This window comes from Mus caroli, chromosome 15 (assembly GCF_900094665.2).
Source record: "Mus caroli chromosome 15, CAROLI_EIJ_v1.1, whole genome shotgun sequence".
Lineage (NCBI taxonomy): Eukaryota > Metazoa > Chordata > Mammalia > Rodentia > Muridae > Mus > Mus caroli.
Window position 1 is genome coordinate 74,683,886 of NC_034584.1, and position 23,471 is coordinate 74,707,356.

Below are 23,471 nucleotides of genomic sequence, written 5' to 3' on the forward strand. Positions count from 1 at the left end.
TGTAATCTCAGTACTTGGGAGAAAGAGGAAGAAGGGCGGGTGGCCATGAGTTTAAGCCCAGCCAGATACATCGAAACACAAAACAAAGAAGAAGAAAGGCAGCAAGCATTTGGAAGGCACAGACTAAATGAGGCCCTCTTCCAACTGATGGAGGAGGAACAGGACCAAAAAAGGACAGAGTGCTGCCTTTCTATGAATCTCCTGCCTCTGCCCCTCTCCCAGCCCAGATCCAGTCTTCTGTGAGAGTCGGCCCACCATGAAGGACCATGCAGGACCCGAACTGAGGTCTCACTAAAAGGAGATAAGCTATCAGCCTGAGATTCACCCCCCCCCTGGGGTGCTGTGCTTCTTATCTGGATACTGCTGCTGGCTGGGCATCGGGGTAGTGGGGAGGGTTACCATATGGTGAACGTGCCAATTGTCATAGAAAGTTATTTCAGAGAGCATTGGCTGTTACAGAACTCAAAAGAAGAAGAGCTACCAGGGGCCTGGGCATTTGGAAGGCTTTTCCAAGAAGGTGAACCTCAAGCTAGTTTAGTTAGTTAGTTAGTTAGTTAGTTAGTTAGTTGTTTTGAAACTGCAAAGTCCTGGCTGTCCTTGGAACTCAATTTCTAGACCAGACTGGCCTCGAACTCAGAGATCTGCCTGCCTCCATCTCCCAAGTGCTGGGATTAAAGGTGTGTGCTACCACCACTCCCCAGCACCCACCCATCCACCTACCCCCAATCCCCAGCACCATCTCAAGCTAGTTCTTAAAGGGCTTAGAGACTTGGAAGATAAGTGTTGGTCATTCTAGAGGGAGCTGAAGGTGAGGACGCAGAACATTCTGCCCAGCTATGGAACAGACATGGGGAATGACAGAGAGATGGTTCAGAGAGATTTGTTTGAATTCTGTGGGTGGTTGAGAGCTAGAAACGAACTGGCAGGTTAGAAATGGTGCTCGGTGGTGCTAGAGAGATGGCTCAGCAGTTAAGACTCCAGCACCCATGTCCAGGTACTTGGAACTGGGTGTGGTAGCACTCATCTATAATCCTACAACCTGGGAGACAAAGGCAAGAGGCTCACAAGTTCCAAGACCAGCCTGGGTTACATAATGAGTCTTAACCCAGAGCAACAGCAGCAACAACGGTGCCTAGGACCAGAACTGCGGAGTGTCTAAGACAGATGCTGGCAACTTTACTGGTAAACAACAACAAAAACAAGAAAGAGGGTGTCCCCCTTTCTGAGATTAGGGGACACTGGTTAGGAAGGAATCTTTAAGAGAGAAAGAGTCTTTTCTTCCCTCCTGTAGGCAGGAACACAAAACAGGCTCAGGGACAGAGCACTCTCATAAGCAGAGACCAGTCCGACCCCAATCTGGCAGACAGCCACTACAGTGGACTGTCTCCCCTCCCTGAAATCTGGTGGTCCCAGAGACATTTGAAAACAATTTCTAAAACAGCTCTGATCTCAGCTGTATTAGTTAATTATCTTGTCACTGTGACCACACACCTGGTAAAATCAACTTAAGGAAGGAGGGTTTACTCTGACTCATAGCTCCAGGGGACAACCTGTCATAACAGGGAATGCATGGCGGTGGGCGACTGTGGCAGTTGATTGCAATTCATTCATACTCAGGAGGCAAAGAGAAATGAATGCTGATGCTTATCCTTCCCACTTTTCTATTTTGTTTTCTCTCTCTCTCTTTCTTTCTTCCTTCCTTCCTTCCTTCCTTTCTTTCTTTCTTTCTTTCTTCCTTTCTTTCTTTCTTTCCTTTCTTCTCTTTCTTTCTTGTCTACAACAGCATCCCATTGGATGGTGTCCTACACATTCATGGTGGGTTTTCCCTCCTCAGTGAAACCTCTTTGAAAATGTCCTCAGAGGTATACCTAGAGAAGTGACTTCCTGGGTACAGTGATGATTAACAATCACCACACCAACTGAAGAGCCTGTGCCAGAATGATGACTTCCTGAGTGCTTGTTGATCCCTGTCCCGGTGACCTAGAGCCTGGATGTCACATGCTAGAGGCCCCTAGGTTAGGGCCAGCAGAGTACACTCCGGAAGAAGGGTCAGACGGAAGGGTGAGGGTAGAGGCAGAGGTGACTTTAGGAAGCCTTGGGAACTGGCTAGGATATAGATCAGCAGCTCTCAACCTATGGGACCCGACCCCTTTGGGGGTTGCCTGTCAAATATCCTGTACATCAGATATTTACATCATGACTCGTAACAGTGGCAAAGTTATAGTTATGAAGTAGAAATGAAGATAATTTTATGGTTGGGGGGGTCACTACAACATGCAGTATGAGAAAGGGTTGCAGCATTAGGAAGATGGAGAACTGCTGGTGTTGATGGAGGTAACTAGAAAGGAAGGTCACCTCCAGGTGGGGCGACCTGCCCAAGACAATCAGAAGAGCATTACGTGGCACTTCACAGCAAAGTTCTGGGGTCAAGCGAGAGTCATCCTGATGACCTGCCTCAACACAACCTAGTCTCTAGAAGGAGGCTTGACACTTAAGGGAGTGACAGGGGTAAGGTTGTCTAGGCAACAATGTTCTTGATCTGGGTGGGATGCTCTGTAAAACAATAGAGCCCGGGGGGGGGGGGGAAGTTCCCAGTGACCCAGGCTGGTGTGGTCTCTTTGAGAGTAATTCCTTCACTTGGTTGGTATCTGCTAAGGAAATCATCATTCACAGATGCGAGGTAAAGCATGCTGAGGGAGAATGCACTCACAGAGGAAGCAAGGATAACTACTGGGATAGAGTGATGGGGCTGAACTAAACAGACTGTAAAGGTGGGAACCTATAGAAAAGGACTAGTGTATGGGGGTGTGGCAGGCACAAAAACATCGAAGAGGAAATGATTTAGTAGTATGTGTATAGGGCGAGGGTGTCCTGGAGAAAACCAGCCTGACAGGATTATTGGTAAATGCAGACCAAGGTCATCACCAGAGGATTGGTGAAGGGTAATGAGATATCTGGTATGTGGGATTCTGGTTGCATGTATACCTATGCACACAAAAGGTCATTCCCCCTCCCAGTGGATAGCCAAAAGTTTTAGGGGCAGGTGAGAGGTCTCCATGTATTTGTTTCTTGGAGCTGCAGAGAGGGTGAGGGGACAAGGTTACTCCACTGTGGTCCCGGGATCTGTGTTCCTCTGGATATAAGAGAACCTCTTCCCTCACTCTCTCTCACCTTCTCTGGGAACAGCAGCAAAGGAAAAAAAAAATTTTTTTTACCAAGGTGTGAGTGAGTCCCCAAAGTTTTATAACAGGCGTTCGTGACACAAATTGCTACAGAGGAAAAAAAGTCACCCCTGGGAAGCTTATCTAAGAATATATCATGAGATGGGTTATTTTGGGACTCAAATTACACAGGAGGGCCTAGCAAAATAGACATGCATGGGGCTGAACACAGCTACAATTAATGTTAACTATAAGGTGTCATATCTTTACAAAATGCAGAAGGCGCAGCCTGCAGCGAGTGCTGTGGAGGGTGAGAGGAAGGTGACTTGGAGCCAAGTATCTAGGGGGAGGGAGTTAGTCCTCCAGAGGAAGGGGGGAGGGACAGCAGGAAGAGACTTGTTAGGGGAAGCAGAATTCTCAGAGGGCAGCAGTCACCTTGGTCAAGGTGGCCTGTGGAGTTGGAAATGCCACCAGGTGGAAATTCCCACCTAACTCAGGGAAACTCTAGACCCAGACCTAGAGGGACCAACAGAGTATCAGGGGTTTTCCCTGGGAGTCCCTGGGTCTAGGGGGACCCAAATTATATAGCTATGAAGATTACTACAGGTACCTAAAGGAAATCAGGGTATTTGGTTGCTGTTTGACTGTTTGTTTTCTTTCATTTTATCTGTACAGGAATCTACAGTGTTTAGCTACAGGTTAGGGTGAAGGTCTGGAGGTGAAGCCATATGACTAAGTGTCCCAACATTTCCAGTTGGCAGCATTGACCTCAAAGGGGACATCTCACTTCTAAAAGCCTCAGTTTTCCCACCTGTAGCATCTCACTACCATCCCTTTCAGAGCCAGCTTTAACAGATTCCGGGAGAGGAGGCCAGATGCAATTTCCTAATTGTACATTCTGCCTCCCTATGCACAGCCCTTCTGCCACTATGTCCCCTTACTGCCCACCTTATGAAGATCAGGGCTGGGGATTGAGCTTGGGGCCTCACACATGCACAGTAAGTGATCTACACTGAGCGACCACCCCAGCTTCTTGTTCTTGGGAATATTTACGGCCTATCTGAACTGCATACAGGAGGCACCAGAGAAGCCACTCGTGATGCCCCAGTCTTCTTTCTTATTCCTTGTGTCAAGCATGTTGCCTGGTACTTATTAACCTCTCAAAACTGTGGAGCGTACGAGTATGTCTTAGGTATGTAAAAGTGAGTGTTACTAAATAACCACCATGATTCCCATCAGATGTAGAAAGATCTGTTCCAATGTAAGCTGTTTCTAAAATATTCTAACCTTCTGCCCAAATCCAAGTCCTTGCCACATAATATTTGTGGCCCTTGAACTGGGGGAAACATGTTTTAATTCTTCTACTTCAATGTAGGCCTGGGGTGAGCTTGGCTTGGCTTGTAGCTGCTTCCCTGTTCTACAGGGCCTGATGCTCAGTCAGGGTCCATAAAGAGTTGGGAGAGTTGGTGGGCTGACCAATTCAGTTACCACCAAGCAGGCCCAGATCCAGGGCTTTGAGTTGGCCCGCCCTAACATCTATCCCATCCACGAACTGCTGGAGTGCATGAAGGGCTGGTCCAAAGCTGCAGGATCTCCATGACACAGGACAAGAACAGGATACCCAAGAGGAGTCCCAGTGAGAATCCAGCACTGACAGCGTGGCAGAAGCCAGAAGCTTCAAACCACCCCAGGACTCATGAACATTTGCAGGTGAAGATGTGTGGTCAAAGGGGTGTACTGGGGGACACACTGTGACACACTACAGCTTCCATGACAAGATTTTATTTTTATTCTTTTTTTTTTCTTTTGAAAGAAATTGGGGGAGGTTGCAAGGGTGGAGGGGCCATATGAAGGGACTGGGAGATGAGTGGGATTGGGATGCATGATGGGAAATTCACAAAGAAGCAATACAAAGTTAAAAAACAAAAAAAGAGCTGGTAATTAGAAGCACAATGCTAAGCTCTTAGCAAGTGTCTACTGAAGGGGTAAATTGCCAGACAAAGCAAACATGTTTTCTACTCTCCTTTTCTCATATCTTCAACTAAGGCAGCAGAGCAACCTGAGGAGGTGGGCAGCCTTTGAAGTCAGCCAGTCTGGCTCTGAACTCTGGCTCCCCTCCTTACTACGTGGACGAGCTAAAGTGAGCGCTAAACTTCTCTGTGTTCCCTTAATTAGCATAGAGAACACAAGGATGGGAGATTTTCCAATGGGACTTACAGTTCATTTGAAGAAAACATCAAATGCTTATTTAGCATGGTGTCTGGCAGAGCAATTGCTGCTGTATTGTTAGCAGCCCTATCAGTCTCTGGAGCCTCAGTGGCTCCATGGTCGCTATAGCATAGAGACTACTAAGGTCAGGTCCCAGACAGAGGTGGCTTACCTGTATGTAACCCACTCAATCAGTTTGGAGGCCGAGACAAGAGGATCTTGGGTTCAAGGCCAGCTAGGGCCACATAGCAAAGCCCTAACTCAAATCAATAAACAAAGCTGAGGTCTCTATTGCTTGTCCCCCTCTATCTACTCTCCTCTTCCCAGGCTCCCTGGCACTCTAAAAGTCTTGGAGCATCACTATAAATCACTTTCTGCCAGTAAAAGTACTAATTTCATCAACTATGTGGCCTTGTTTCATCCCTAGGTCATGAAAGGTCAGCATCATCACCCTATTGTTCCGGTGCCGAGCAGGCCTCTCTCTCATAAAGGCTGCTAGTCTCCTTACTATTTATTGCAGCTTCTCTCCCAGCAGCCCCTTGGCTGCAACACTAAGCTTCCTGGTGCTCCCCTTACTTCTGAACTGTACATTTTGTATTCCTTTCTACCCCTTGCTTTTTGTCATTATAGACTTGTATAAGTCTTATCAGTAACAACTATTCCACAGTGTTGAAATTTTTTCTACCACACGCTGGAGAGATGGCTCAGTGGGTAAGAGCACTGATGGCTCATCCAGAGATATGAATCTAACCCCCATATGGCAGCTCACAACTGTCTATAACTCAGTCACAAGGCCCACTACATTCTCCTGGCCTCCCAGGGCTCTCTGCCTATATACATGGTACACATACACACATGGTATAAACACTCAAACCCACAAAGTAATAAAACAATTTTTAAAATATTTTAAAGAAATTTCCTGTGACAAGTAAATTAGTCAGTCCATTGCTTTAAAATTTAGGCTCAGGCAAGTTCTTAGGACAAGGGCAGAAGGTAGCCAGACTCTCTATAGCTCATTGCTAATGTTGTTCCCATCTGAAATCTCTTGAGCCAAGTCTCTGCCATCCTCATTACTATCGACCCTGCTGTCTTCCAGGATCCCATGAGAATAGACCACTAAACTACACCTACAGCATTCACCTGCTTTTCTTGTCTAAAGTTCCAGAGTCTTCCAAATTTCTCCAAAACTCAACATGGCCAGGTTCTTTCCAGCAACAAGACACTCTCAGTACTGTTGCAGTAAATCTCCAACCCAAATATGCCCCGGCAATGAAAACACAACTCAATTAATATGAATACAAGCTGTGCACCTAAATTGGGCAGATCTACCACTATACTACCATCTTCCCCATCTATGAGACCCCTTATAACTTGTGGTTTCGCTTCTGTTCCACTTTCCTTCTTTTTCCTCCTCTGTCCTCCTTTGTCCTCTTTTCCTTTCTCTCCCAAAACCTTCAGCTCCACCTTCCTCTCTTTCTCCACACAATCGCCAGCTCTAGCCTTTATTTTATACATTAAGTGGGAAGCAGGTTTACAGGAAATCACCTGAGTGCTGACTCATTCCTTGTTCGCAGCCCCTCACAGGAGAACGGAATTAACATCAAATATAATTAGCCCCAGGGCTGTCCACAACACAGGACCAACTTTTGTATATGTTATTTTTCTGGTTTGTTTTGCTTTTGTCTACAAATTGCCACGATAAAGGCAACTTATAGAAAAGAGAGTTTATTGGTGCTTACCAGTCCAGAGGAGTAAGAGTCCATTGTGGCAGGGGCCCATGGCAGGAAGTAGCAGGCCTGTCAGCCAGATGAGGAAGCTGAGAGATCCCATCTCAGCCACAACCACAAAGCAGGGAGGGTCATCTTGAAGTAGGGAGAGGTTGTGAATTCTCAAAGTCCACCCTCAGTAATATACTTCTTCCAGCAAGTCTCTATGTGATAGTTAGAATGAGATGTCTCCCATAGTCTTGGACATTTGAAAACTTGAGTTTCAAAGAGTATCTAGTTGGTACTCTTTGGGGAGCCTTAGGAGATGTGGCCTTGCTGGAGGAGGCGTGGCCTTGCTGGAGAAGGTGTGGTCTTGCTAGAGGAGGTGTGGCCTTGCTGGGGAGGCGTGGCCTTGCTGGAAGAGGCGTGGCCTTGCTGGAGGAGGCGTGTCACTGGGGGCAGGCTCTGAAAGACTGGCATCATTTCTATCTTGATCTGTTTCATGTTTTCAGTTAAAGATGAGCTCTCAGCTTCCCGCTCCTGTTGCCGAGCCTTTGCTCTTCCATCATGAACACTAACCCTCTGTAACCACAATTTCAAATAAACTCTTCTGTAAGTTGTCTTGGTCATGGTGTCTTACCACAGCAAAATAGAAATAGAAAACAACACTATATCACACCTTCTAAAGGTTTCATAACCTCCCCAAACGGTGCGACCAACTGAGGACCAAGTGTTTGAGTCCACATATTGGGGACGGGGACATTTCTTCATCAAACAGCCCCCAGTAGTAGCCCAATGTTTGCCTTCAATTCCTGCCTCAGCCCCTCAAGTGCTAAAAATACAGGCATGAGCCACCATGCCCAGATCCTTGGTTCATTCTCTTAGGAAATATACACTGAACTTGGGAGGGTGACAGAAGCCTATAATCCTAATATTTGGGAGGTGGCGGCAGGAGGATCGGGAATTCAAGGCAAGTCTCCTCTACTTACAATGTGTTTGAGGTCCTGGGCTGAGACTCTCTCAAGAGATAAAATAAAATGAAATTAAATGCTGAGCCTGAATTGTACTAGGCACACAGTAAGCACCAAGTAAGTGCTCATTAAATCAGTTTCCCCTCTAAGCGTACGATTGCCTTTTGTGGCAGTAGTGGTTTATTTTTTGAAACAGGGCCTTGTCGTGTTGCCCAGGCTGGCTTCTAACTCACCATCCTCCTATCTCAGTTTCTCTGGTGTTGGGTGACAGGTGCATGACATCTGGCTTGCCCGCAGTTACAAACGCACATTTGCTACACTCAGGCTGTCCTCCTCAGCTGTATTAGACTTGGCTGTCTTTCCCTCCCCTTTACTGCTTCAAGCACCTCTGTATTCCCTAAGCAGAGGGCCTGGCCTCCAAAGCAAGCAAGCGCTCTCCTAACTAATGGTAGACTGTGCCTATCGTACTTTTAGAGTGGAGTGTTAGCAGCGGGAGACCATCTGGTTCTCATGAGTGGTGAAGGACATTTGAGGGAACAGGCATGTTTGCTGTTACTCGCCATCCCCAATGCCAGCAGTGACTATTGTCACAAACCCTGAGGTTTTTTTTTATTAATTTTTAAAAAAATGTTATGTGTATGGATGTTTTGTTTGCAATTATGTCTATGTACCATATGCATAGCAAGTGCCTGAAGAGGACAGAAGAGAGTATCAGAGATGCTCTGGGACTTGAGGTATTGGTTGTGTGCCACCATACAGGCCCACGTCCTCTGGGCAAGCATCCAGTGCTCTTAACCATGTCTCCAGTCCCTGCAGACAATCTAAACACTCATTTCTCCAGACCATCAACGGGGCTGTGGGGTATAGATCAATGAAAGAGCCCTTTCCTAATTTTCCAAAGCCCTGCGTTTTATCCCAAGCACAGAGGAGAAAGGGAGGGAGGGAGAGAGGGAGAGAGAGAGAGAGAGAGAGAGAGAGAGAAGGAAGGAGTGAGAGAGAGAAGGAAGGAGTGAGAGAGAGAGAAGGAAGGCGTGAGAGAGAGAGAGAGAAATGCCTATTGACTCCTTCATACACACCCCTAATAACCCCAATAACCTCTGTTTCTTTATAAGAACAAGCAAAGGAGGCCACATGTTGGGAAAGGACCTCCCTCACCGCAGAGAGCGTAGCAGTTCCTTTGCTTAGCCTCTCCTTTCTCGGGAGATATAGAAAAGCATTTATTTCTAGGCCTCAATTTCCTCGTTTGTGAAATGAGGGGGTTGGACTCATTTCTAAAGCTCCTTCCAGCTCCAAGTCGCTGTGCTACAAAATGAGAGAAATGTGAACCTTTGGTTGCTATGATCTGAAAATATTTTGAATGTGGAGAATCAAAATTGTACAGCAGCACACGAACAAAATAATATGTTAATGACTAAGAAGATTGTATTTAATCCAATGGGAAACAGCAGATCCTCTTGTGGTGGTGGTGTGCACGCGCGTGTCTGTGCTCAGCTTCCTTCCTTAGGCTCAAACATGTATTTTGAATCGCTAATATAGTAATCAGGCCTCTGGCAGCCTATCAGGCCCAAACACACGCACACACCACTTCAAATTAAAATGAGGGGCAAATCCACTGCCTCCTGCTTACATCTTTGCTATTTGGGTGATTCTTTTAGGAGAAAAAAATTTTGTAGTGACGGTGTTGGCGTTGAATTGACAGCCCCTGGAGGCCTCTGATCTCAGAACTGGGACGCGTGGGCGGGAGAACTAGGGATTTCATTAGCATCTTTCCTTTCCCACACAGACTGCCCCCTACACAGTCCGACAATCTAACCCAACAGCACACATACTTGGACCCTGAAGGCCGGAGGGGGTCAGGATGCTACTAAACCCCGCAGGCGTCCGGACTAGAACACGTGCTCTGGGCCCTACCTGCGGGAAGATGAGGCTGGACCCGCGGGGCTGAGTCCCGAGGGTGCTGGAGGCGTAAAGGGGTCAGATCGCCGACCTGCTCTCCATGGATGGGTCGCAGCTAGGAGGCGGGCGTGGCTCAAAGGCCGCACGTGCCTCTGACCACAGCCCGGCTCCAAGTTCACTTCCACGCTGGGACTCTGCACCCCAGCCGGGCTAGGTAGGCCAGAGACACAGGGTGTCGGCTGAGCCGCCCGTGAGGTCCCCGCAAGCCCTGCAGAGGCGGAGGTCCCTCTCCGCCCGACGGCCGCGCCCGCACCGGGGCCCGCGCCGATTGGCCGGCTGGCGATCGCTGGGCGGGCCGAGGCGGACCTCGCGGCCAGGTGAGGCGCCCCGCCCCTCGAGCGCTCCAGGTGCGGCGGTGGGGACAGCAGGGTCCGAGCCCGGGGCCCCGGGACAGGGCTGGGGCGTCATGGCCGAGTCCCAGCTGAGCTGCCTGGACGAGGCGCACGTGAACGAGAAGGTGACCGAGGCACATGCAGCCTTCTACTACTGCGAGAGGCGGCGGGCCGCGCTGGAGGCGCTGCTGGGTGGAGGCGAGCAGGCCTACCGCGAACTGGTCAAGAAGGAGCGGCTGCGGGACTTCCTCTCCAGCCAGGAGCGCCAGGCCCTCTGCGCCGCCTGGAGCCCCTACGAGGAAGCAGTCTCCAGCACCCGTGCCAAGGCCAAGGCCAAGGCCAAGGTCCCGGCCCAGCCCACTGAGTCCCTGGCCTACTGGCCAGATCGCTCGGACACCGAAGTGCCCCCACTGGACCTGGGGTGGACGGACTCCAACTTCTACCGCGGTGTGAGCCGAGTCACGCTCTTCACCCACCCGCCCAAAGAAGAGAAGGCACCGCACCTGAAGCAGGTGGTCAGGCAGATGATCCAGCAGGCCCAGAAGGTAGGCCTCGGGCCCAATCCTGCACCAGTGGGACCCCACACACACTCCCCTGCCTGGTCTCACTTGCTGGCCACTCTCACCATCCCCTGGGAAATGGACCCCCGCTGGCGCTCACTTTGTGCAGCTGTGGTGAGACCTTTTGAGAGATGGATGTGTAAGTTTGTGGCAGAGCACTGGTCTTTCTTACTATAGTGTCCAGGTGTGCTAGCCTTGTGTTGGTATACCTCTGTGTCACATCCATCTTCCTTGGGCAGTGTGACAGTTGTGAGGCCCTGTGCTAAACTAGCCACTCAAAGGGCTTGATCATGACCTATCACCAGGGATTTATTTACAAGGTGTATCCTCGGCCGTTTCCCTATTTGATCTTCACAACCTCATGAAGTAGGTTGTTGGTAATGACCTCCCTTCCCCTCCGGGCCAGATGAGCTTTTCTTAGGAGCCTTTCTCCCCCCAAACAACCATTATCATCCTCTCCTGGGCTTGGTACTAGAGCCCAAGCAGGCTCGAATGAATGAGGAACGCTATTTTAAGCTCTAGCAGTGGCTTGGCCCAGTGTTGGGTGCTCCCACAAAGCACTGGACCAAGCTCAGGAAGAGGCTCCTACTTAGCCCATCTGCTCTGCTTGGGTGTCGAGAGAAGATGTTTCCAAGGAGCCTGGTTAGGATACCAGTTGGACAGCTGGCTGTGGGGTAGGTGAAAGACTAATGTTTTCCTCCGTGCCCTTGGGTACTTGGGTAGTTTCCAGATAAAATGTGGGCTATTGCATTAAATTCAAACTTCAAATAGGTCTTTTTGTATCAGTTTATTCCAAATAAGCTGCACGGGGCGCATTGATGCTAAAAGTGACTTTCCATTTACCTAAATTCAGATTTAATGGGACAGATATTATTTTACCTTCTAAAGACTGAGAGGTGATAGACGTACTTTTATCCCACACATGTAGTGTGTTTGGGGTGTCCTGGCACATATGGATGTCAAAGGACATCTTTGGGGAGTCTGTTCTCTCCTGCTACCATGTATGTGGGTTCTTGAAGTTGAATGCAGGTAGTCAGGGTTGAGGGCAAGCATTCCTCACCCCCCAGGCCACTGGGATTTATTAAGCAACACCAACAACCTTTGATGCCCAGATCAGAATGTGCAACTAGAGGCTTGGGTCCACTGTCGTTACCTAACTTTGTGAGTGTAATTACAGCCATCTTTATCCTGGAGGCCAAACAGAAGAAAGAGATGCTAGGAAGGACAGTGAAGGCCTCTTCTTCCTGGGAGGTGTGGCCTAGGCTGCGGACGAGATGCTTGCCAGAGAAGTTAGCTTTTCACCGTCCTTCCTTCCACCGTCCCTCTAGATAATTGTTCCTTGTGTGACTAAGCTTTCTTTGTGTGCTACACTCTGCTGAAAAAGAAAAAAAGGCAAGACTGAACACACACACACACAGGATAAGGAAGTGGGTGGCAGGGGATTGTAGCTGGAGTCAAGGGTCAGGACTGATGGCGTAACATTCTGTAACATTCACCAAACTAATTTACTTAGCTTGTGATATGTCACCCACTGTGTTTTTGGTCATTTGCTTTCAGAAATTGACCGAAATTGTGTGTGTGTGTGTGTGTGTGTGTGTGTGTGTGTGTTGGTAGGTCAGAGGATAGCTTGCAGGAATCTATCTCTCTTTTCTCTTAGTGGGAGGTGAGTTGTAGGTTAGGAATGGCAGATTTAAAAAAAAAAAAAAAAACCTGGGATGGGCAGTCTCAGTGGAGTACTGAGTGGGAAATGAGAGAGTTCTTTTATTTCAAAATGCAAAGCAGTTTGTTTGTTGGGAGCTGAGCCTTGTGTACGTCGCTCTCTTTTATAGTAAGGAAACTGAAGCTCAGAGCACAGATAGCATCTAGGCTGTCAAGTTTAGCAGCAAACCTTCACTGCCCAAGCCCAGTCTCATGCTCTGGGCAAGACAGACGTTTTCCTTATATTTGGAGAAAAAACAAACAACCAACAAAATGCAGGACAGTTTGTTTTTAATGTATATGAGTACACTGTAGCTGTCCTCAGACACACCAGAAGAAGAGGACATCAGATCCCATTACAGATGGTTGTGAGCCACCACGTGGTTGCTGGGAATTGAACTCAGGACCTCTGGGGAGAGCAGTCAGTGCTCTTAACTGCTGAGCCATCTCTGCATCCCCATTGCAGGGCAGTTAAGTTACTAGGACAGTTAAGTTATTTGCCTAACTTAGTAAACAGCAGAGCCAGAATCCAAACACTGAAGCCCTTGCTCTGAACCACTGCACTACCCTAACCTGCTGTCCTTTGTCACGGTATGGTGGGATTCTGCATGGAGTTTGAATGGATATAGTACAGTCCACAAGCTGTGGTATCCATCCTGTTACCCCAGTTAGAAGGCAGACACCAGGCCCTGCTCCACAGTGCCTTCCATGACCTGTATGGTAGGGTTTTCTTAACTCTTTAAATAAATATTTAACAGATTATTTTGCCAGTGAACCCATACTGTATGTGCAGATTGACCTGATAACATGTTTCCAGAGAGCCTTCTGTGTGCTGGGCACTAGCCATAAAGATCCAAGCTGTGGACTTTGTCCTTCAAGTATTTGTGTAAACGCTGAAGCTTCTGCTAGAAAGAAAAGGGAGTTTTGAGGCTGTACCTGGGAGGCTGGCCGCCTGTGGCAGGTGGGTTGCAGGTTTGGAGGGAGGACTGAGAGGAAACTGGGCTGTCAGTCTCTCCCTTAGAGACTGCTGAGCAGGAAGTGGGAAGTTGCTCTTGCTTCAAAATGCAAAGCAGTTCGATTGGAGGGAGCCGAGGACTTTGTGGGGTGTGGTAGGGGTATGTACAGGAGAGGAAACTGAGGCACAGAGCGGGAAGGAAGTTTGCTTAAAGGTCACCTGTGTACTTATTGGAAGACCCAGATCTCTACCCTGCACTCCAAATGCAGCAGCATGTCCTGACCACTGCCTGACCCTGCCCCTTGCTCATCCTACTGGCAAGCCGATTTCCTTGGCAATCAAATCAGATTCTCTTCCCTGCTGGCCCTGAGGGAGGGAGTTTCCCATGTTTCCTAGGAGTGTCTGGCAGCCTCAAGGCTGAGAGATGATAGGTGGTGTGCTGAGATCTCATGGCCTTGGAGGGAAGGCAGTCCACTTGGGTGCTAGGGATTCTGGGTTTTATTTCATTTAATCCTCAGAATAACCTTATAAGATGCTATTATTTTTGTTCCCAAAAGACAGGTAAGAAAGAGGGAGTTGCCGTGACTTGATCACACAAGGGATTCTCCCACTCCAGTAAAGAGAAAGGGAAACGGAAAAAGGAGCCTAAGGGGGCACTTTGAAAACAATTTTGCCTTTATTTCCAGCACTCTCAAGGCAGAGACAGAAGGATCTCTGAGTTAGAGGCCAGCCTGGTCCAAGAGAGAGAGTTCCAGTACAGCCAGGGCTACACAGAGAAACTCTGTCTCCAAAACCAACCAACTAACCAAACAAACAAACAAAAACAGAACAAGAAAACACAATTTTGGTTTGGGGAGGAAGACCCAGGTATGACCCCAGTGAGGGTGTGGGTCAGTATGGTGGTGGTCCCTGTCCATGGAAGAAAAGCCTCCGAGGAGTTCAGCTTTCACTAGCCACTCTACGGACTTCTGAAAATGGCAGAAAAGCTTTCCCAAGCTGTGCTGCTACCCAGCATTCAAAGATCCAGCTGTGTTTGCTTGTGGGGTGGTTTCTGTTGCTTTTCTGCCTCGAGAGATCTGCTTATTCTGGCATCATTAATGATGTCCTTTGTCTACGTAAACTCTAAGCCTTTTAGAACCCCTGACCTGTGCCATGCTAACAAGGAAGAGCAGGACAAGCAAGCTTCTGCTGCATGGGCAGCTCGGACATTCAGAACTGCCAGGGAGTATCTATCCTGCAGCAAGACTCCTTGGAAAACTGGGAAGCCAGAGTCAGAGGCGCAAACCACCTCACTCCACTGGGCTGGCTGCTACGAGGCCTTGCATGCCTTCGATCATGGAGGTCTCCTGAGTGTTACAGTGCATTAGTGGAAAAGAGGTGGACGAGACTTGCCCCTGCTCTTAAGTAGTAATAGCCTGCTAATCCATCCTTATAATTCAGTATGACAAATGCTTGAGAGAAGGTGTGGCGGGGGAGACACCAGTCCCACCCCTAAGCCAGGTTAGCAAAGGCTCTTTGAAGCTGTCCGAACATCTCATCTAGACAGAAGAAGGGTGAGGTGGCACCAAGCCTGGGCTTGTCCTTATGACCAGTGGAATCCATTTGACTCCTGACTCCAATATTCCCGGATCTCACATTCTAACTACACCAGCTTCCCACTACTCCGTGAACTGTTGATTTCCTTCTTATCATAAGACAGGCATTATTCTCATGGAGAGAGGCTCCAGGCTCCAAAGCACATGGTATGGTAGATAAAGCAGCTTTGGCCAGACAGGTGTCGGGAAGCAAGGGTGAACAGCTGGGATGCCGTGCCCAAGGAATATGCAAAGTCTTGGCCATGTCATCAAGAGACCTGGTGACAGGCTTATCTTCTCCCATGGCCATCAGTCTCCAGCCATACTCAGTAAATGGTACCAAGTTGAGTGTCTTGTCTGCACTCGGTTCTGTGCTAGCGGTTGACATACAGAGAAGTAGACGATGTCACTCCCTAGGGGAGCAGGGGACAGGCAGGGAGATGTCTATGGTCAAAGTACTTACTGGGCAAGCATGAGGACCAGAGTTCAAACCACTGGAGTCCATGTAAAAGTGGGTGACTGTAGTGGCTTACATGTACATTTCAATCAAAGAAGGTAGAGACAGGCGATCCCAGAACAAGCTGGCTAGCATGACTAGCGTTTGATGTGCTCTGAGTTCAATTGAGAGACCTTGCCTCAAAGACTAAAAGTGGAAGAGTTGTCAAGCATGATTCCCAGCATCCACATGCATGTGCACCTACACATGTGTGCAAATAACATGCATGCCACATATGTGTGGAAACTGAAAAAGGAAGAAGAGACGTCCATGATAACATTGGAGAGTTGGATACCATGCTCACTTACACTGCCCTCACCGCTGGTCCTGTGCCCAGCTCCCTGTCTCATCCTTTTCCCTTTCTACCTCAGCAGGGCAATTGATTAGCTGAGCTGCCCCTCTCCCCCACTTTTCAAAACAACCCAGTCTCTCTATGTAGCCCAGGTTGTACTACTACATAGTACAAGCTGGCCCAAACCTGCAGTGATCCTTCCACGTCGGCCTCCTAAATATAGGCATGTGCCACCATGCCCCAGCCTGAGCTGCTCTTAGAAGCTAATTTAAATGCCCAGAGCCAAAGGCAGCCTCTCCGAGCAGCCCAGGGGTCTGCGGTTCACACATACTGCTCCCTCTCTCAACTCTTCTGCCTTCCCACAAGTGACTATTCTACATGGTTGTCTCAGACACACGTGGGCAGTTCTGGGGTCCTTGTTTCATGAGGGCTCATGGGTAGTGGCCCTTCTACATTTCCAGTTCTAGCTCCACGGGCCTCTGGTTCTTGCCCCAGCTTGTCTGGGCTTCCTCTGAAATCTCTAGGCATGTTGGCTGTGGAATTTTAAGTCTGTCTTTGTGCTCAGTCATTGTTTTGGGGAGCTGGGATCTGTGAGTAATGGAGCCCCGACTTCCATGACAGTGACAGAAGCCAGGCTTTGAAGTTGAAGGATCTTATCTTCTGTCTTGATCCAGCCATCCTCTTAGGAGCTGGGCTCCTTTGGACAGATCTCTTCCCAGTTGAGTCTGCTAACCAATAAAATAGATGGGACAGTGTCTAGGTTTCTAGATACTTTAAAAAAGGAGGGGATGTCTGTGGGAGCTAAGCTTACCAGCAGCAGAAATTAATTAATTAATTAATTAATTAATTGTCCTGAGAAATAGCTGCTGCTTTCTGTGAGCAAGAGAGGGGAGCTGCACCGAGAGCTGCCAGACTCAGGGCCTGGGACTCTGGGGAGATACAGTTTCTGTTTCTATATAGAAACTCAGCACCTGCCTCTCAGTCCCCCTTTTAGTGTATCCCCTGGCCTTGCTTTGGTGGAGGCAGAGGGAGTTGGCTGTTAGCCTGTGGCACCCAAACCCTTAGGCTGGGATCCCTTTGGACTCCGCTGTGAGTAGGGAGTAATGAGACAGAAAAGCAAGGAAACACCCACCCTACCCTCTCCTAAACTGGGAAGAGATGGCGTACTTGAGGTAGTCCCTGGAAGGGCCTGACTACCTGCACAGGCTCAGCCAGGGTCTAGCAACAGCCTTCAGACCCTTTGACTATAGAGACCTACAGCTTCCGGGGAGAGGAGTCACCAGCCAGGAGTGAGCTAGGCTGCTAAGCTGATTGTAGCTTGGTTCATTTCTCTCTTTGGGGAGAGTAGGGTAGCCTCTTAGAAATCTTACACTATGGGTTCCTAAAATTTGGACAGAAGTGTGTACCCTTCCACTAGTCCCAGAATAGAACATAGGAAATGGGGCTTTAGTAAGCATATTCGTGATCTCTGGGATTCCTGGTTGTAAAGCAGGGTCTGCTGGGTAGAGATCTCAGATGATCCAAGCCATCACCGGAGAGAGGCATCTGATGACGGAAGCCGGGGTTGGGAGACTCCTCGTTCTTGCTCCCTGTGGCCGTCTCTTTCTCTTGCTTGTCCCAGGGCAAATCACTTAACCTAGCTGGGCCTTTATTTCTACATCTGTAACATGGGAGTGATTTTTGCTGTGTTGTTTACAAGATTGTGCTAAGAATCACCAAGGACTATGTCCTGAGAAAAGTGAGTGATACGGGCAGACAAAAGGGTTTCTGTGAGGCAAGGTTATAACTGTTGAGAAAGGAGAGGGCCTGCTTCCTTTATCTAATCCTGAGGCTCCTGGGACATATGAGATCCTAAGACTGAAATCCCACCCAGATATGTCCTTGGGCAAGTGTCCGTTATTCTAGGGAACTGTACTTTGGAAACAACATTTCTTCCCTCTGAAACTTCTAGAAACAGTGAAAATGTATTTGTCATCAGTATGCTTTGCAGTCGGATCCTGGAGGCTTGTAAACTGGCTTTGGAGACAGACAAGCCCATACTGTTAGCTGCCCTGATCTGGGCTGAGTCAGGGAGACAAGACAGTGTTGGGGCAGGTAACACAGGCATAAGGGGTGTGGGTAGATCCTCCATATTGTCCTCTTTGGGGTCATAGCCCCTGGTCTTGTGGGTTCCCTAAAAGGCAAGGACCCTTTTAGGAATTCCCATACTAACACTCCTCCCCCTCCACATTCTCATCCCTCTGGATGCTGCCTCCTTTTGGCTGGCTACTGGCCAGCCCTTCCTCCCTCATAGAGTGTACAAAGCAGAGCCTGTTCTGGGGCTAGCTGCCAATCTGAGCTGGGAGAAAGCAGGGAAGAGAATAGAGGTCTTGCAGGGCTGCTCGCCTGCCCTGGCTCTTGGCACTGACTAGCAAACCCTAGGTACCCCCTGCTGCAATCCCCCAGGTGCGCTGAGCAGTCAGCCTTCCTTGGAGTTCTGGCTTTCTCCAAATGCCCCTTTCCTTCTCTCCATGGAGTCCGCACTGGCTAATGATCCCAGACTCTTAGCCCTGGAAGAGAGCCGATGACTTTCTAATGATTGGTGTCTCTGGCCTGGCTTCCTGATGATCTGCGCTCTCATCCTGGGTACTGTGTTGGCTGGTCATCGTTGTGCTGGGCACGTGGGAGGCTCTGGATAAGTCCCTCTCCCTCTCCCTCTCCCTCTCCCTCTTTCATAATGAGTCAGAGAGGTGGTGGGTTGGAAGTAGAGACCAGGACTCTTCCTTCCCGTGGCTCCTGGAGGGCAGAGTGGGAAAGACCTCAGCTTCCCACGAGGGGTTTTCAGACTGTCCTGAGAATCTTCCTATGGGTACCTCTGCTCAGCGTGTCTTATTATGCGCCAACTACCAGAAATTGACAGGTGAATTAAATGTGAACTTTGCCTAGGTCTAATGGGTGAGGCCAAAAGAAAGTAAATTTTGGTACAGTGAGGAGTGGGATATGGTATCAGTAGCTATTATTTACAGAGTACTTAAGCTAGAAGTTTGGTTTTTATAAAGCTGAAGATGTAACCCAGGGCTGTGTGTGTTAGGAACATGCTTTACTCACCAAACCCCATCTGCAGCCCAACAGGCCTTTTAGACTGTGTAGTAACAGTCCAGCAATGTACTATATTATAGACGAGGGAACCAAGGGTCAGAGAGGATGAGGTCACACTGCTGGTCAGTAGTGGAGCTGGATGGTAACTGAGACAAGGCTTGCCTGTGTCTGCTGAGTTCCCAGTGAGCCTAGGCTCACTGGGGGCTAACTCAGCTCTTTGTGCAGGGCAGGGTAGGCAGTCGATGGGCTGACACGGCTGAAGGCCTTAAGGACTGAGTGACCAGCTCTCCTCCTCCGAGTATATGGCTGACTGCCTTCACGGCCAGCCCATCCCTGAGTCTACCCCTTACTTCAGCCAGGCACCTCCCTTTGCACACACCCCACCTCTCTGGGGAAGCCCTCCCAAGACCATATCACCTGACTGTGGCCTCAGATCACTCCTGTTGCTTCTCAGGACCTTCCAGGCAAGCTGCCAACCTGTTGACCCACTCTGGCAGGTCCATCAGGAAACACCTAGTCAGGCATTTCATGAGCTGTGCCTTGCTCTCAGTACCTTGCTCTCAGTGCCTTGCTCTCAGTGCCTTGCTCTCAGTGCCTTGCTCTCAGTACCTTGCTTTCAGTGCCTTGCAGGAGGGCCTGGGTGCAAGGACATAACCCAGACTAGTAGATGATCCAAAAGCTCGTTTGTGAATCTTCATTGGATTTTTTTTTAGTAGCTGATTTATCTTCCTAATTATGTTTGGCTTTAAGCTAATGTTAAAATGAGCTTGCATTAGATCATTTTCACTAATTAACACCAACTTAGTGCAGGGGAAGTCATCCCAGAAGCATGCCTTGGGGCAGAGAAAAGCTGGCCTAGGATCTTAAGTAGAACTGCTGCACTCACGCCCCAGCAGGTCACACATGCTTCATGGTGGGAGAATGAGTTGATCTTGCTCGTGTGGGTATATATGTCCTCTTTCTCTGGAGAGCCGGCTTGGGTCAGGTCTCCTTTGTATGTCCCCTTCATTCAGCCCATGTCCAGTACAGATGTCATAGGGTTAGATGAGTAGAAAGTGAGTCCCAGCATGCAGCAGTGAGCTCCACCCTGCAGGAGCACAGACAGGGTTCTGAACTGAGGCTGAGGCATCCAGAGAGGAAGTGGCTTGCCTGGGCACAGTTGGCTTCCTGTGTCTGCCAGTGCAACCAGGGAGCCTCCTGTTTAATGATGTCTAATTAGTGAGCCCAAAACATTGTAATATGGCTCCAGACAGCTGGGAAGCTGAGGCTGACAAAGCTCAGAAGTCCCACTGGTCGGGTGGCAGCAGCCTGGCAGCCACACAGGGAACAGGACCTTGTTGAAAGCCTGGTGTTGGTTCTGCCTTCTTGGTGGGTAGAATTCAGGCCCTAACCACATCATCCGCTCTGGAGGGAATCCCCTGTGTGGAGATCCCCTGCTTAGTAAGTCTGCTGTGTGCACATGGAAACACCAGCATGGGCCTAGCAGGGATAGGCCTGAGCAGACATGCATCCAAGGGAGGCTGCATGCTGCACTGGGGACTAGGGACAGAGAATGATCCTGGAACAGCCTCTGTAAGGGCAGACCAGGGACCTGGATGGAGCAGGACCAACATCACAAGGACAGAGTGCTGAGAGCCTGAGTTGAGGTGTAAGGTCCCAAGCCTGCTCAAGTGTTTGGAGAGCAGAGTCGTCTCTGTGAACTTATTGTTGGGGTGGGGGTATAAGAAGAACAAGCTTGCTTTGGGTCCAGAAAATGTGGGATACCTTCAGCCTGCCCGAGGGACTGTGGCTTGCTTCTGTAGGCACTTGGAAGCCATGGAGTAGTTGGGTCAAGATAGGGCTTCCTTGGGTTGTGTTATAAGATCCATACGCAGGAAGGGAGAATGACCTGGACAGGGTAAGCTTGTATCCAGTTAGTCAATGCTGAGAACCTCGTGTGTTAGACCCCATCAAGGAGGAAGGGTAGAGGGAGGCCATCTGGGGAGGATAACATATGCAGCTCTGTCCGGATAGTATTGCATTTCTTTTCTAAGGACCGTGAAATAGCCACATTTTCCAGATGGATGTCAGAGAAATGAAGCAACTTGTCTCTATCTCACAGCCAATATGGAACTCCAAATTCCAAAGTCTGTTTTCCCTACTGTACTTTTGGACTATGCGGATTTAGGTCAGGGTGGAAGCAAACAAAAGAGGTTGTGGTTCAGACTGGGGAGTGTTCTTGTATGAGGTAGGTCCTGCAGCCTGAATCCCTTCCTCCTAGGGTTACCTTGTCCGCTTTACCATCTTTATAGCTGGCTGCCCTCGGTTAGTGCTGAGACTCCTCATTCACATGGAGCCCTTTGCAGTGTTGGTGACAAAGAAGGCCCTTGCCGTGCGGCCAGAGCTTCCACTGGGGAGAATCATTTCCATACTCTGGGAGCTTCTTAACTGTGTGCAGTGAGCTCTCCAGGCTCTGGGCATGCACACACTCGCGTGCGTATACCACGCACAGACCAGAAGAGCCCTGTGAAGATGTGCCCTTCCCCTTTAACAGTGAGTAAGTGGTTCCAAGCCACACAGCAGAAAGGCTTCCTGCCTTGGGGTTATGTATTCTCTTTCCAACAGCAGCCTTCACTCAAGGTGATCCACCCACCTTGCCCTCAGACTACCTAGGGGAGGGTAGAGGTGCTGATCTGATGCGTTTTTGGGGGGAGCCAGGTATCATAATCTTTGGTCATGGAATCCACGTTCTCAACAGCACCGCTCCCATCCCCCATCCTTGGCATGGCTCCCAGTGATTTTTACGTGCTAAAAGCTGGTGACTCTGAGTGCAGCCCTGTAAACCTTGACTTCTTGAGGGATAGCACAGAAAGGGATTCCACAGTCAAAGGTGTTTGAGTACAGGCTATTTGGTCAGACGCAGCCAGCGTGGCCCTCGGCAGTGGGAAAGGGTAGGGCTGCTCTCTGAACCCTAGCAAACCTACCTCCCGCCCCATGTAGAATAACCAGACTGGTGGCTATGCTGGGAGGCAGCAGCTGGACCTGTTTGCCCAGGTTCTGCCTGTCTTAACCAGAAGGCTAAAGGTGTGGGGAGTTAGCCTGATAGCAAGTGAGTTTAATGATGCCTCATAACTGCACAGGTGATCTTGGAATTTCAGTCACGACCTTATCCAAACTCACAACAGCTCTGCAAGGCAGGCATGTGGGCTGTAAGTTGGACCCCAGGCTCAGACAGGGGCAAAGCACCCCGGGCTCTTTTTTCTTCCTCCACCAAGAGAAGTGGCTTTCACCAGCAGACATCTGAGGTCAGTTGTTGGATTTCCCTCTGCAGAGAAATGATGAAGATTGTGATCTTACAGGTACCTGCATCTACACCTGCCCACGGAGCCTTTAGATCCATATCACGTGAGCTAGGGAAGCTTGTGGGGAGAACTGTGTTATCTGTCTCCACCCACAGGCTCCATTGGCATCCTGGTTTTTGTGTTCCCTCAGGTGGCTTAGGGTTCTGTAGCTTGTTATGTCCATGTTGCCTGTGGGTAACAACTCCTGATGCAGAAAATCCCTGAGTCTGGAGTCAGAACCCTGAACTTCTTAGTCCCGGGTCATCCTAGGACCCCTCTGGATGCCTTGAACATTGGGACTGGGCTAATTGCTATCTGAGTCTCTCCCTTACTCTCAGAGATTCTTGAGTTTGAAATATTTCTGAACGTAGAGGCCACATACAATGGTGCCCTGCATGTGGACACGGTCAGGTGACCTTGTGGGGGCTGGCACTCACATTCTCTGTACTCCCTGACCTTGCATGCTGACTTAGAGAAAAGGCTGCCTTATAGAGTTGCACAAAGGCACTTGCTGTGTGCTGAAAAAGGCCCTGCCTCCTGGCCTGGTTTCCTTGATGTAGGAGCTCATTCTCTTGGATAATACTGTTCTCAGTCAGGGCTGGCTGCTCCTTCAGGATCTTTGGTAAGCAGAGTGAAAACAGAGCCACCAGGCTTGTGAGTGGTTGTTGAGGCTATCGCATCGTTCTCTCTGCCCCCGAGGAAGAACTGCAACTAAAGCGTCTCACCAAAAACCTTACTTGGTATCTTTTCTCTCAGTTTCTTGTCATTAATGAAATAAAGAAGGACACTGCAAAGCTGTAGCCATGCACAGCAGATATGCATATCTCCATTTAGATTCGGAGAACAGCCTGTCCTGCGCGCTTTTCTTTGCCAAGGGTGGAAATTCTGAAAGAAACCTGCTGGTGCCTGCTATCAGAAGCCCACAGTCTGAGAGGGGACAGAGAGATGACAGACAGACGTTACACTGGAGTGCCCTGAGCCTCTGTTGTTTGCTTAGAATACAGATGGGCAGGAAGCAGACTGTGGTTAACATTTCTGAGAGGAGGAGCTGAGGAAATTCTTGGAGTTTTAAAAGCTGTATAGATACTTCATTAGGTCATGGAAGGTCCAGATACAGAGGCTGAGCTGTGTGATATTACACACTCAAAGGAGACATTTATTTAC

At 49.1% G+C, this 23,471-nt stretch overlaps 1 protein-coding gene across 1 annotated transcript in view; it reads left to right on the forward strand.

The window, feature by feature from the left end:
* The first annotated feature begins 10,340 nt into the window (after positions 1 to 10,340).
* Fam83f (family with sequence similarity 83 member F) overlaps positions 10,341 to 23,471 on the forward strand; it is a 29,044-nt gene continuing 15,913 nt past the window's right edge. Inside the window, exon 1 of the mRNA XM_021183322.2 lies at positions 10,341 to 10,879. Coding sequence (XP_021038981.1) covers positions 10,409 to 10,879 — 471 coding nt within the window. The 5' untranslated portion in view covers positions 10,341 to 10,408. The remainder of the gene's footprint in view (positions 10,880 to 23,471) is intronic.